General features: G+C 37.1%; 1 protein-coding gene and 1 non-coding gene across 2 annotated transcripts; one reads left to right on the top strand and one right to left on the bottom strand.

Annotated features, from left to right (window-relative positions):
* Nucleotides 1-349: 349 nt before the first annotated feature.
* On the bottom strand, nt 350-11,495 carry TNFSF18 (TNF superfamily member 18; the record flags this gene model as incomplete). Its single annotated transcript, XM_037508001.1, has 3 exons — nt 350-2,127; nt 4,753-4,783; nt 11,262-11,495. Coding segments are annotated over 3 exons (612 nt in total), but the record flags the coding sequence as incomplete, so codon positions are not given.
* A 2,074-nt stretch (nt 11,496-13,569) lies between these two features.
* Nucleotides 13,570-13,674, top strand: LOC119242422 (U6 spliceosomal RNA). Its single transcript, XR_005124435.1, has one exon. It is a non-coding gene; the product is annotated as a U6 spliceosomal RNA (small nuclear RNA).
* Nucleotides 13,675-14,580: the final 906 nt, after the last annotated feature.

Genomic DNA, 14,580 nt, shown 5'->3' with positions numbered 1-14,580 from the left:
CTGCTTGCCCTGGATAATCACTCCCATGTGTGTCTTTTGCTGGGAGTATGGCCATTTCACTCTCTCCCTGGCCTGCCTTGATTTTCCCAGAGTGAAGCAGAAACAGAAGGGTTGTAAAGGAGAGTTTTGCAGAGAATGGTGAGCCTATCAACAAGTTCATCTGATTTGTGGTGTTTGCTAGTTACTGTGGTTTAAATACTCCCACCGTGGCCAATTTTAAGGATAGTTGTATTTAGTAACTAGTTGGAAAATCCCTGAAAACTTAACAATTGGCTCTCACTAGCGGCTGCTAGTCCACTCAAGCACACTGCTAGATCAACAAAGATGAATAACACCAAGTTTCCATAAATATATATGATAAAAATTTAATTTCCTGAGAAGATATACAAATGCAAGAAGAACAAGGCATACAAGTCTTTGGCCCTACAATTACTCAGGAGATGTTTTTTTAAAAAAGACTAAGAAATTTCATGGCCTCAGGCTTGGCCTACTCCTGAGCAAGTTTTGATATACACAATACAGTATTTTTAAATTAGCTTTATATGTGATATAATTAATAACAATACAGTCTTTTACAAATATCCATAAATATTTTAAGTTGGATTAACAATTATCATATTACATATCTTTCAAAAAGAACCAACAAGCAGCTAATTAACAGAGTCCAAAGATTTAACAGGGTGTCATTGAGTGCTATTCATTATTTTTAGAAGTTGACATATTTGACCAAGATAGACACTTGGTAGTAGGATATGGTTGGAGTAAACCCTGAGCAACACCCTTGTGCTTCCTTCTCCAACCAGGGGAAGGGGCGGTGTGGGATGTAGAGAAAGATCTGTTGTAGCATTTCTCTACATATCTTGGATTGAAAGTGAATACACATCCTGATGAATGAATATACTAAACTTGATAGACTTACAGAATGATGACAGAAATACTAGCTCTAAAGCTGAGACAGTAGAATACAATGAGAGGCCTGCTGGCCCTGTTAATCTCTAATTCTATGGGTTGAGGCATGTTATCTTTACTCCATCGTCCTCCATATTCTCATTATTAAAATTGTGCCCAAAATACCATCCCTTTAACTTTATAAGCTTGCCATTTGATATATGAGAGTACTTTAGAAAAAGTTCTCATGAAACCCTATGTGAAAGTCCAGAATGACTCTTTTGATCAGTTGGTTTTATAAAGCTCTGCATCCTGAGTGTGATGAAATCAAGGGAAATTCCCAAGTAAAGTGCATTCCATTTGCTGCTACTTATGCCTCTGTCCCAACAGTTTTCTAGAATGTTTCCTATCCTCTAGCACAACTAAAGTGGGGTGGTGTTGGCATATCTGTAGCCACTCTACCAATCTATTTTTTATAGAGGGTCTCAGAAAATGGGGGATATGGGAAATAGTGCAAGAATATAAGAACAAAGCCAGGCTACTCTCCTGGTTCTTTTTTTATGCAAGGTGTGGCTCTCATGGGAATAAGTCCTCATTTAGCCACCCAGCCAGTCAAAGACTCTTTGAGGAGCTTCTGTGCTCCAATCAATTCATTTTGTTGTGAATTAGCAAAGTGTCTTTACTAACTCAGTGTCAATAATAACCAATTATCTTTGTCCCATCTACCAAGTCTCTTTCTGATAAGCAAGAGAAGAAAATTTGCATGTAGAGGAGTTCTGTTTGTGTTGACTTGTGTAGCCAAACTTTAGGTGTTGAAAATTTGCCTCCTCCAACCCCCTACTCTCCCACCCTCTGCATGTGCTAAAGAAGATAGGAAGACCAAATCAAGTCTCTAGGAAATCAATTTGATGTTTTCTATCAAAACGACTGCCAAGTATGTATTGTTCTCTAGAACCTGATGTTCACCGTTGAATATCAACTCTATTGTATCTTCAGCGTGCAGTTTACAAGGCCTTCCTAAATACTGGATTTTAGATTTGTCTGTAACAGTTTGTATGATGTCTTTATTCTTAAGTAGCTGTACTGCAAAACGAGCTTTTTCCTGGTAGGTTGTATTGGGAGCCACTTGACCGTAAATTATGTAGTAGCCTTTCTGGAGAATCCTCAGCTTCCAGTCAGCTATCTTATCCACGCAAGGAGATTCAGGAGATGTCATTTGCCATTTGGAGGCCAATGGTCCTATAGGAAATTTACAAGGGAGAAGAAAACATGGAAAGCATAGTTATTTCATCACTTTCCTAATTATAATTCTTTCCCATTGACAGGTTGTTGTTGTTTTCCCAACCTGGTCTGTACTAGTTCTCTCCAACCACAAGTTTAGTATTTTTAAGTATCTATCTACTCCTTATGCAAATCCTAAGTGTCTCTCTTACTTGGGGAACTCTAAGGAAATGGGTTTGAAGTAGAAAAACAAGTTGATTTTTTAAGTGGCACTGCATCTTTTGTCAATTAATATATGAGCAAGGAATAAAAGCAAGAGGGAGGAGAGAAGGGGGAAAGAATCATACCCCAGGATTATATCAATCAGACCTCACAATACTCATTCCTTTTCTATGAAAATGCTGTTACTACAAGTCACTGTGTCAATGAGATTTCCAGATAAATCCATAAAAAATAGAGCTCTCCTTGCCTTCTTCCCTCTGCCTGCTTTAGTTTTCTTCATAGAAGTTATCACCATCCAGCGTGTTAGAAATTAAGTTGTTTATTATCCATCTCATAATCACTTGAATAGCATCCTGAATTTTTTTGAATTTATATACAAACATTTATTTAAATTTTTTTATTTTATATATTTTTACATTATTTTTCATTTTTGCACAATGTATACCTTTCATCTTGTTATATTTAAGTTCATCCTGAATTTTATTCATTGCTATATCTCAGCACATTATAGAGTTTCTGGTACCTAGTATGTGCTCAATAAATATTTCTTGATGACTGATACATCCATTTTCTTGAATGAGTTGATTTGTGCCTAAATTATGGCTCTTGTTATTAGTTTATAGGTAGTTTATCATTCAAGATCCACTTGGGATATTATTATCCAACCGCAAAGCAGCTACAAGTAAATTCATGAGCTTTAAAATGGAAATTATTTGACTGTTTAAATGTAAGTATCCCTAGTTTGATGCTATCATACAAGGAATGGGGAAAGACCTTGTCATTTATTTTCATAGGTATACATATTTAAATATTTACCAAATGTTGTTTTTGCATAGTAGCATGTTCCAGAGTCCTGAGCAGTGCTCATACCCCCCAAAATGTTTATATGGCCTGTTCTTTAAATCTCCACATATTTAGTTTTGGGGCAAAGTCTTTATTCCATAATGATCAAGAAGCCTTGATAATAAAATACCTTGGAAAATATAACACATTGACTAAAATTCTTATTTATATGTAAATGACAGACCTAAGACTCTGGAGGTAGATTCAGAAAGAGAATGAGAGGTGACTAGAGCAAGAAGCAGTCTCCCTGGGCCCTCACTGATCTCAGTCCCAGTGAATTTATTTCTACTTGACATGTAACAGGCAATAGACAAGTCACCAGGAAGAAGTGCCATTGGTTCTCTTATTTAATTCTGTGGTAGAGGCCACTTAAAGCCTTAGCATCACTTGAGGTTCTCAACTTTTACCACATCAAGGGGCAATTTCAAACATATCATGAGTTCCACTCCCTTCACTAGAAAAACAAAAACAAACCACAATGGCAGAGACAAATGAAAGGATTCCTAATTCCCACAAGCCACGCTGTATAGGAACACAGGGGTAGCTGTTAACTGTAGAAATGTTTTGCTCTCAGCTGCAAATATGTGCTTGACTTGAAACGTATAAACAACCCAAAATGTAATTTTTTTTAAATTTTCTATATATTCTGGAAAATACCCAGAGGCTCAATGTAACTGTAAACTTGAATGTGTTTTCTAAGCAAATACCAAGTCACTGTAAGGGAAAGTGACTCAGAGCTGAGAAGAAGAGGAGAAAGGAGCAGCTCATGGCCATTCCCCTAATTTACATTCTTTTCTTTTTCCAGACTCCTTTTATCTTTTTTTTACTATTAGCTTTTTCTCACATATTTTGGTACACATTTGGAAACAAAGGTGGCTCCTCCCTCTCGTGGCCTCCCCCATACACACAAACACACTCTGCTGGATGACAGCAATTTATAAAATGTAAGGAGTTTGAGTTTATCAGAAGGAAAAGTTGTAGAAACATGGGGCCTCCCTAATGGCGCAAAAGGTTAAGCGCCACACTGTGAAGCAATCCGCAGTCTCTGCAGCACTGAGTTCGATCCCCAGCCAGGCAGGGAGAAACCCACATGGCAAGATAGACCTCTCCTGGCTCACCTGCTGCTCCCCTCAGCAGTGTATTTCAGTCTGCCTGTTCTGCTCCCCACTCTGTCTCTGGTGAATCCTCTCACCCCCCTCATCTCTGGCCTGTACCCCAGCTCTTGTATGCATAAATAAATATATCTTTAACAAAAAAAAAAAAGTTATAGAGACATGAAACTTGTGCTTATTAAAAGTAGATTCCTGGATGTCAGATTCCCTGGCCATAAAAGTGATGTGCATGCCTGGCCGGGCACGTGACCTAGAATGTAAGCTTCATTAGGGCATGGGTTTCTCTGCCTGCTTTACCTCTGAAGGCACCTCCCCTAGGCAGCTGTCTGGCACATGATAAGCAGTTATAAATAGTAGTTGAAGAGTGAATAAAATAGAATACAGGCTTCTTTACAACGCTCGAGTTTGCCTTCTTACACCAAATACTCAGAAAAGTTAAAAGAAGCATGCAAGCCAGGTTACTCACCAGTCTGTGCTCTACAGGGCTCACAGGCAGTCTGCAGGGAAAGAAAAAGGGAAACAGGAAGGATGACAACAATGTCACAGTTTCCTTGATTTATTTATTTAGAATTTCATGTTCTTGAAGCCAACTATTTACCCCTTATCAGATAAAAAAAATCCCTCCCTCCAGCTGTCAGCTTCCCTTTACAGATGAGAAGCTCCATGCCACACCACTTAATATACATACTACAAAATGCCATCAGTGTGGTGAATTTCATAAGAACAAGTATTTAAATTTTAATGGCTCTGAAATACTTAGTCACAAGATAAGATATAGTCACACACACAAAAATGTACCATGTAAAGTTCATTGGTTTTCTTGTGGCAAATGCTGAAGAGACTTTTTGAACTTAAATATATTACGCATTTCTTAAGCATTTCTTGGCTGCTATCCTAGGAATAAAGTAAAGGAAGACGGAGAAAAGCAGTGAAACCTGCTGAGTGACTGTCAGAATCATTTCAGCAAGAAAACCTGGGGCCTCTAGCCCGGATATTAGCAGTGGAGATGATAAGTAAAAAGGCCAAACATGAACAAGGAATGAGAAAATGAGAACAGACAAAGATAACTTCAAGAATTGGGGCCTAACTAGAGAGATGAAGTTGTTAATCACTGAAATCAGCAAGATTTAAGAGCATTAAATTGTGGGAGAAGAAGCAATCATGACTTCATTTTTAGACAGTCAAGAAAATAAAGTTTATTTGATATCCAGAAGGAATTGAATCCATGAAAAAGTAGTTCTAATTATATGTCTAGGGATATTCAGCTTCTGTGTGATGTTTTAAGATATGAGATCATCAAGTCAGTGAGTGTAGACAGACAAGAGTCCTGGAACACGTAATGTTTACAGACCACGGAATGAGGAAGAACCAGCAGAGGAGCCCAGCAAAAAAGTCCATTGAATCAGAAAGGAAACCTGGACAGTGTGATGTTTGGAAACCGAAAGAAGAAAGTGCTTCAGGTGATCTGCTGTGTCAAAAGTTGTGGATGGTTGAAGTAAGAAGAAGACAGAGATGTGACTAATGGATTTGGCAACATAGTAGTTACTAGAGCTCTTGACAGAGTAGTTTGTATGATGTGATATGGACAGATGCTTAGTGAGAATGGAGTTAAAGGTTAGTGGAAAAAGAGAAATCGGAGGAATTTTGTGAAGGTGAACAGAAAAAATGAGTAAAACTAGGTTGGGGATGAGAGGTTGAAGAGATTTCTTTGGGGTTCTGTTTGTTTTAATATGAGGGAAATGACAACATGGTTATCTGTTGACATTTGTTGGGAATGTTCCAGTAAAATGGAGAGGAGTTAATATGCAAGAAGTAGAAGATAACTAGGATTGTGTTTCCTCTTACCTATCACAGGGTATTGCTCCAACAAAAGCTAGCAGCAAAGTTATTGGGTGAGAGTGAGTGTGACGAGAGTACCGGATGTTGAAAGGAGAAGTCAAAGGAGGGAACTAGTTCTAGAGGAGAGGTGAGTGGACTGGGGAAGTGGAGATTGTTTACAGAGCAACACCGAATCCTACTTAGAGTTAGTGGCCATGGATTTAAAGTAAGGCCTTTCCAAAGGCCAGATGTTTTCCCTCAGCTGCTTTCAACTGTGAAAGAGCAGTTGGACTTAGTGTTGGAGATTTTCCAGGTTTGAGGTTTCAATATTAGAATACTGTGAAAGACAAGCAAGAGAGTAGAGTGACACCAGGTAAGGATTATATTCACACGGTGGAATTTAAATTGTATAAAGATGGCAAGAAAGGCCTGAGTGGAGTGTGGGGTAGTATTTCAATTATAAAAAAGAGCATTGAACTATAGAACAATGGATTGAAAATTTAGTATCATGACATGATAACCACACACAAAGATACATTCTTCCATTTTGACCTATATTTCTTTGTGAGGTAATTTTTCATTGGTGAAAGTCAAAACCATGAGTCAAGGTTAATTAGGCTATAATAGAACTTTTATATTATTGTGTCACATAGTGTAAACTATGACTAAAAAGATAAAGGGCTTATTTCGCTGAGCATGATCCCTTCCAGCGCCATCCATGTTGCTGCAAATTGCATGATTTTATCTTTTTTGATTGCTGAGTGATATTCCATTGTATATATGTACCACATCTTCTTGATCCAGTCATCTATTTTGGGGCATTTGGGTTGTTTCCATAGCTTAGCTATTGTAAATTGTGCTGCTAAAACATAGGGGTGCAGGTGCCCTTTGGAATAACTGTTCCTGTGTCATTTGGATAAATACCTAGCAGTGGAATTGCTGGATCATATGGAAGCTCTATGTTTAGTAGGTCAAGAAATCTCCACACAGGGAAGGGTGGGGAAAGGAAGGTCTAGAATCAAAATAGGGGGGGGGTGCAATTGTATGGGGAATATAACCAAAATGAAAATGCATACATTGTGCAAAGATGAAAAAAGATGTAAGAATTATATAAAATTTTTAAATAAAAAAAAAGATAAAGGAAACATATTCATCAAATTGCTAAGATATTACTCCAATTATTTTAGAAAGTTTCATGTAATATGTTAACATATTTAGTAAAATATAATTTTGTTAGAGCAAAATGGTTTTATACTGTGAATAAAATGTATTAATTACATTATTTGGTTCATCCTTATAAATTTCCATTCTGTATATCTTAAATATGCAGAGTATTAATATTTGTTTATAACTTATAGTGATTAGCATATGCATGGATTGTACTCAATAGTGTTTCTGGTAGGAAAATATAATAAAAAATTGGAAGCACTATTCTAGGAGATAAATCACTAGATTCCCTACAATCGCTTTTCTCTATTAATGATTTAACCCTTACTTTGGGGTTTCTTAGAAGAGAGGTTGAAATTAATTTAGTTTAACCCATGATATACATGTGACAAGACTCCCCAAACTGTAATTCCTTCATCTGTAAAATAAGGGAAATGGTTGCTTATGTATTTGAATGAGGTAATTATGAAGGGCTTTGCCCAGATACTCTTTTTGGACCTGCTCAATAAATAATAGCTGTTTTGATATTGATGCTAATTATAATGAAGAATTACACTTAAAAGTGAAAGCATCTATAGTCCAACATCATGCTAGCATTGTAAGCAAGGGAACAAATATAATTTATGGTCCTTGTCTCTTAAGTTTATAATCTTTTTAGAAAGACACAAAGGAAGCAATTGGGTAACGATTTAAAAAAGCACCCGATATCAACTACTGTCATGCATAAAGAGGTGTGGAGAAATCTAAACCACAGACAAATTAATTGCCAGAGCCTGAAATCCTGGATACTGTACCATAAGCTGTTTTAATATCTATTAGAGCTACAGAAACCACCATTGCGATATTCTCTAACAATCACCACAAATGAAAATCTGTCTAAACATAAAATTCATCTATATAGCAGCAAGGAATAGTCTTTGGTTGAGGAAGTGAAATAGATAAGAAATATTCATATTTTTAAAAAGTCTTCTTAATGTATCTGCATTGTAATGTCATTAATTGTAATGGCACAAATAATCATCACTATAATTTATCGAGAACCTATTAAACCTTTTATCAGACACTGTATGAGCTCATTAATCCTTATTACAACTCTATCAGATAAAAACTAGCATGCTTATTGGCAAATGAGGAAATGAGAATGAGAGGAATTAAGTAACTTGCCCCAGTTTGTAGAGCTGATAAGAAGTTAGACTTCTTATCCAAACAGCCTACCTGACTCAAAGTCTCAACCTCACCACTCTGTGGGGGCAGTTTCTGTTTAAAATTCTGCTGCTGTCTGGAAGAAATAAATATCCATTTATTTAAAAAACATATGGACATTCAGTTTAGTGTAGTTCCTTTGTGCTTAGAATGATGAGTTGCTCTTAAAACCCCATGTTGTTTTAAATCCAGATTTACATAATTGGGTTCAAATGGCCAAAATGTAATGCTTTCTCCAAACCAAACCTAATCAGATTATGCTTTGAAATAGAACAATATAATCTATTGGGCTTCAAGTACAACTTCCCTTTTGGCATGTATCTTTCCTTTCATGGAAGCAGAGGAGTCTCCTGAACTTCTGGTTTCTTAGACAACTCCCTGAGGGATAGACCACTGAACGGGGCTCAGTCTAACCTTTCCATTTAATGTCTTCTAAAAGAATGGTTAATAAAAGCATTTTCTCCCAAGGAATTTGCTGTTAGTCTTTGTCAAACCTTTTTGAATGAATGCCTAGAGAATCTGAAAGTGGGATTTTGTATATAAAAGCTAGAGTGGAGACCAAAATAACAAACTCCAAGGTCCAAGGATATGGTGGGAAAGTAGAAGTGGCCACCTCATAATGACTCACCCACTGCCAGTCACTCTAGTCCTCTTTTTTAGATATTTATTTGTGACCAATAGGAAAAGGGAAGTGCAGGCAAGTGGAAAGTGGAATATATAAGCTGAAATTGCATTGTCGACTAGGCCACCCACAGGAAATGTTTCCATGACATCAGGACAATATCCTGAAGACCTTTAGAGGCTGGTCCCCAAATTGGGAATGAACTCTGGGTTATCTCTTTAGATTAAGAATGTTTCATTGAAAAGTTTCATGTTCTCCAGGAGAGAAACAGAAGTTTAATTCTTGCAAGAGGTGTTTTAGATGCCTTTAGCATTTTATTAGAATTCTTTCCTTTTGCAAGAGCCAGTGTGTGGCATTTCTTTACTCTTCTATGCATTGATTCACCTGTCACCTGCAGGAATGACACCTGTAACATACCTATGATCTTCAGGGCCTCCTGGTTAAAAGACTTAAGAAGATTTATAGATGGAAAAAGCACTTCTAAAGTTAAGCTATCACCATTCTCACCTTTCCCCTTCTTCACAATATAAACACTCAGAATTCCTAACCATTGTTTTCTTTCTACTCAAGACTTTATTACTCTATCATGTTCACATTTCTGCTTGATACCTTCATTGAAAGAGCAGGCCTGGGCCTTCCTGGTGGTGCAAGGGTTAAGTACAGCACTATGAAGCTATCTGCAGCCTCTGCAGCATGATTCCAATCCCCAGCCAGCCAGGGAGCTACCTACATGTCACAGCAGACCTCTCCTGTCTCACCTGCTGCTCCCCTCAGCAGTGTATTTCAGCAGATCTGCCTGTTCTGTTCCCTACTCTGTTTCTGGTGAGTCCTTTCACTTCCTGCATCTCTGGCCTATACTCCAGTTCTTGTATGCATAAATAAATAAATCTTAAAAAAAAAAAGAAAGAAAAGAGCAGGACTCTGATAGACATGCCTCTGTTGAACACCCTTTTGTACAATTATGGAATGCAAATTAATGGTCTACTATGTAAAAGTTTGGTTAAAACTTTCACCTGACAACATTAACACCAGAGACTACAGAGTCCTGTTTCTCCTTGAGTCTTTTCTCAATTGCTTTCAAATATCTTAAGTAGTAGAACCATAATTTTGAAATCTTTGCTAGCCAATCCTCTTAGAAAAATATATTTGTGGTCACTGATTTCACAACACAGTCCTTTCTCAGATGGACACCTTATTCTCTCCAAGGCTCAGAATTGTCAAATGTACCCAGAAATGAACTATCCCCTAAATTAAAACATTTCTTATTTTCATTTTGGTCAATAGTCCTAAACACTTCTGATGAAAGCCTAATGTAATTTCATCCCCTTCACTAGACCCACAGCTTGGGCTGGAGATCAATGGGAAATTCCTGATGGGGGCTTCCCCAATAATGTGCTGCCTCCTTCTTCCAGGAGTCTTCCCTGATCACTTCAACCCAAAGTCATTTCCTTCCCCCCACCCCCACCTTTGAACTCCTGAAGCACTTGCTTTATACTACCCTTAGATAAATTATTAGTCACTGTATTGTATAGCCAGAAGGGATATTACAATGAAAAGAAATCCATACTCTTATTATCAATTTTCAGATGAAGAAACTGAGAACCAGAAAGTTTAAAGGCCTTTCTCACATTAATACAGTTATTGAGACACCTAGAACCAGCATCCAGCTCTTATCCCTAGTTCAGCACCACTTCCCCATTCAGAAATAACACAAGCCACCTGTCACTTACCTTATTCTGTCTTCCATTATTTTTAATGCCTCTTTCCTTCAATAAGATTATAGCTTGCATCCCATTCTTTGAGGGCAAACATCATGATTTTTTACCTCTTTACCTCTTTTATTCCACCCAAAGTGTTTATCAGAGTTCCAAGAAAAAAGAAAGATGCTCCACAAGCATCTGTCAACTATCTGATTTAACCACGAGATTTTCCCCATCAAATTCAGTTCTATCACTAACATTTATCACTCCTAACAGCTTTCATTTAAAGACATTTTGATAAATCTCAAAAGTACTTGCCATACCAAGATTGGAATTATATTTACATTATTTGCACCCAGATTTCCCCTTTTGCCAATTATCTCTACTAATAGTGACAATTAAAATAATTATATTAACAAAAGAAAAAAAGTATAACCACCACCTTAGGCACTGTTGTCTCCTTACCTTGCGTGGGAGAAAAGTAAGGATTAGTGCACTCAAGGAGCAAAACAATAGCAAAATGACTATTGTTGAGTAGAGGAGCCATTGTCTCCTGGATGGTCTCTGTGTTCCTTGAGGATTTGCATGGTTAAAAGGCATGTTCTCCATGAGGCTTAAACTCTGCAGGAATGAGAGCTGTGGAAAACAGATATTCACAAGTGATGGGCTAGTGATGTAACTGTCAGTTTTGTAGTAGTATGATAATTAGTAGTGGGTGTGAGGCGGAGTTTTCCTTCTGATTCTGTGTGTTAGAAAACGATACTTCTAGGTTAAGTGCTGACTCTCACTTGGCACTAGACCAAACACAAGAAAGAAGCAGGCTGAAAGCCAACACAAACACAGAGGATGAAAAAAATGACACACGGGAAGTTCAGAAAGGAAAAATTCTTTCCCCAAGCAAGAGGAAGTACAGTTAGGCAGTTACAAATTATATTCAGATTAGAAAGTTGTTTTTTAATAAAAAGTCCAAGATTAAGACTTATCATACTCCGGATATCAGTACATGTGAAACAGAGCGTGGAGAGTTGGAGAGGTTAGGATGCATGGTTTGATTTGGGAAAATGGTTTCATCAACCTCTAAGAACATAAAATCTGTTTCCAGATAGTCTAAGAAAACACCAAATATATCCCTATATTTTCATTTTAAAAATATAAATACAATAGCCTCAATGTTCTCACTATTTTCAAACACTGAAAATTCAGTGCTGGCATAAAATAGAAATAAAGTCATGATACAAAAGGATATTTCCCACCCTATCTAACTTATAAAAAAAAAACGGAAATCTTCCTGCCACCAAAAATGCTTATTTACTACAAAATTGAGGAAGTTCTCTGGTTCTCTCTCTCTCTGTCTTTCAATCTGTTAAAATGCAATGCTACCTTTTCTATAGAATACCAGCATCATACGCTAGAAAAAACATGGGCTTTTAAATCAGACAAACCTGAGACAGCCTGGTGCTATCCAGCCTCTGCTCTCAGTGCCTTGCTCATATACTTGATTTCTCTGTTCCCTTGATTGTAAAATGAAGAAATTTTCCACTTCCCATGCTTTTTCAAGAATGAAAGAAATGTGACCGGTTTGGCTCGCAAGAAATAAACCATGTGTGTTAGTTTATCTCTTCCCCACCTCTCATAGATTGTAAAGATTGAATCCAGTATAAAAGCCTGGAAAAGAGTGGTTATTTCTTTATATTTACCACAGGATGTATTTTATATATATATATATATATATATATATATATATATATATCATTTTATTTTGTTTTATATATTTTATATCATTTTTTCATATTTGCACAATGTATGCATTTTTTTACCCTAATCCCTCCTCCCCTGGCACCCCCCACATAGTGTGTCTCTGGTTTATAGTTGCTTGTTGGTTTTGATTTTTACTTCATTATAATTAGTCTTTTTCCCCGCAGGATGTATTTCAAGTGAGGTTCACTTAAATAAAAGTGTTCACTTTCATAAGATGAAAGTGTGTTGAGGAAAAAAGATTTTAATCTAAGAGAGTTAAAGTTTTTAAAATTAGAATTAGAGCCTAGAGATTTAACAACCTCATTTATGAAAGAGGAAGCTGGGGATAATAGAGGGTGAGTGGTGTATCATACCACTAATGGCTGATATTAACCAGGTCACACTGTTGTGACCTAACTTTCTTCTCTTAGTACCACAGTATTGCAGAAGTACTTCTCACTTGGCCCTAGCTTACCTTGATGGATAAATTGCCTCTTAAGAGAAGTCACAGAGTCACACAGGAATAATTTTTCAGTACAACTGTATTCCATGCTCTGCATTTGAGGCTGTGATGCAGGGATGAACAGCAAACTGACTCTAGAAAGAGAGTCATCCACTGCGTCCACCACTCTTAGTGTTTGTATCATATCTGAAACACATAGGCACAAGCACAGAATTTTAAACTGATCTCTGAAAAGTTAGACTGTTTCCTTCTTACTTCTCCAGTCTGCTCCTTTTCCTGTCACCTCTCCAAATTTTACATGGAACGGCTCCTGCTTACTCACTTCAGTAATATGTATTCAAATTAGGCACTGTTCCAAATAAAATCCAGTTTTCCCTTCGCCTGGTTAAAAGGTTAAACTCTGGCATATCCTCATTAATTATTTTAACCTTATGAAAGAATCTTAAGAGAGATGATGCAAGAAAATGCATTCCACAGCTGCTTTTCATGAAACAAGATTTAGAAAGGAAGAAACTTCAAGTTAGGACAGGTGACAGTGACAGCAGAGAATATTATGTCAGAACACTCAGCATAGAGCTCCTTTGGTAGCACACATACTAAAATTGACATGATATACAGAAGATTAGTGCAGTCCCTGTGCTAGAATGATATGAGGTTCATGAAGTAGTCCATGCATTATTTTAAAGAATCCAGCATAAATGATGAGAAATATTCAATAGATTATAACTCAGTAAGTAATGCTATGCCAGTGATTTTGCCTACTCTTGATATCAGAACATACACTGTGACAAATAGAGCCCATTTCATCTGAAGATACATGATAAATGATCGATGGATGGATAGGTGGATGGATAGATGTGGTTGGGTGGATAGATGGATGGATGATAGATGATACATAGATGAAAGATGATAGTAGAAAATAAACAGCTGTGATACATAAATAGGGTTTTAAAATAAAAATTTTAACAAACAATACTATTTGGTAAGATTAGTAAAGAGAACAGTGTACAGCTCATTACACATAGATAAATATGTGCATCTATATACATATACATATATGTATATACATGCTCACACATATGTACAATTAATCCTAAAAGATATACAGATTTTTCATAGCAGCCACCAAGTCAGCCTCTCTAAGGAACTAATAACAACCCTAGTCAGGGTGGTCTAGAAAATAGTTTGAATTCAAACTGTTTTTCTTCCGTGACCTGGGTTCCTTCTTCTGTGTCCCAAATTTTCTTGTTCTGTGTTGTCTATTTTTGCTCATCTACTTTTATGGAGTCCTCACCAAATTATTTGTGTTTTTTCTGTGTTTTAGTGACTCAAGTCTTTAGCAAATCTATTGGCCAATTTCCATGAGCCCCATTTTATGCTAGCTTACCACTTTACCACTAGTCTTTGTGAAAGACCACATGAGGTTGTGGGTCTCTGTCTAACCTGAGTCCTTTATGTGAGTGATTCTAGTTTTGTGCTCTGTGCGTGTGTGTGTGTGCGTGCGCGTGTGTCTTCTCCAGCCTAGCTAGCTGGATACTCATTGTATGAGTATCCTGGCCAAGGAAGAGGCATCCCCAACACCTT

This window comes from Talpa occidentalis, unplaced genomic scaffold (assembly GCF_014898055.3).
Source record: "Talpa occidentalis isolate TD23 unplaced genomic scaffold, MPIMG_talOcc4v2.1 talOcc4.12, whole genome shotgun sequence".
Lineage (NCBI taxonomy): Eukaryota > Metazoa > Chordata > Mammalia > Eulipotyphla > Talpidae > Talpa > Talpa occidentalis.
This window is presented reverse-complemented; position numbering and strand designations above follow the sequence as displayed.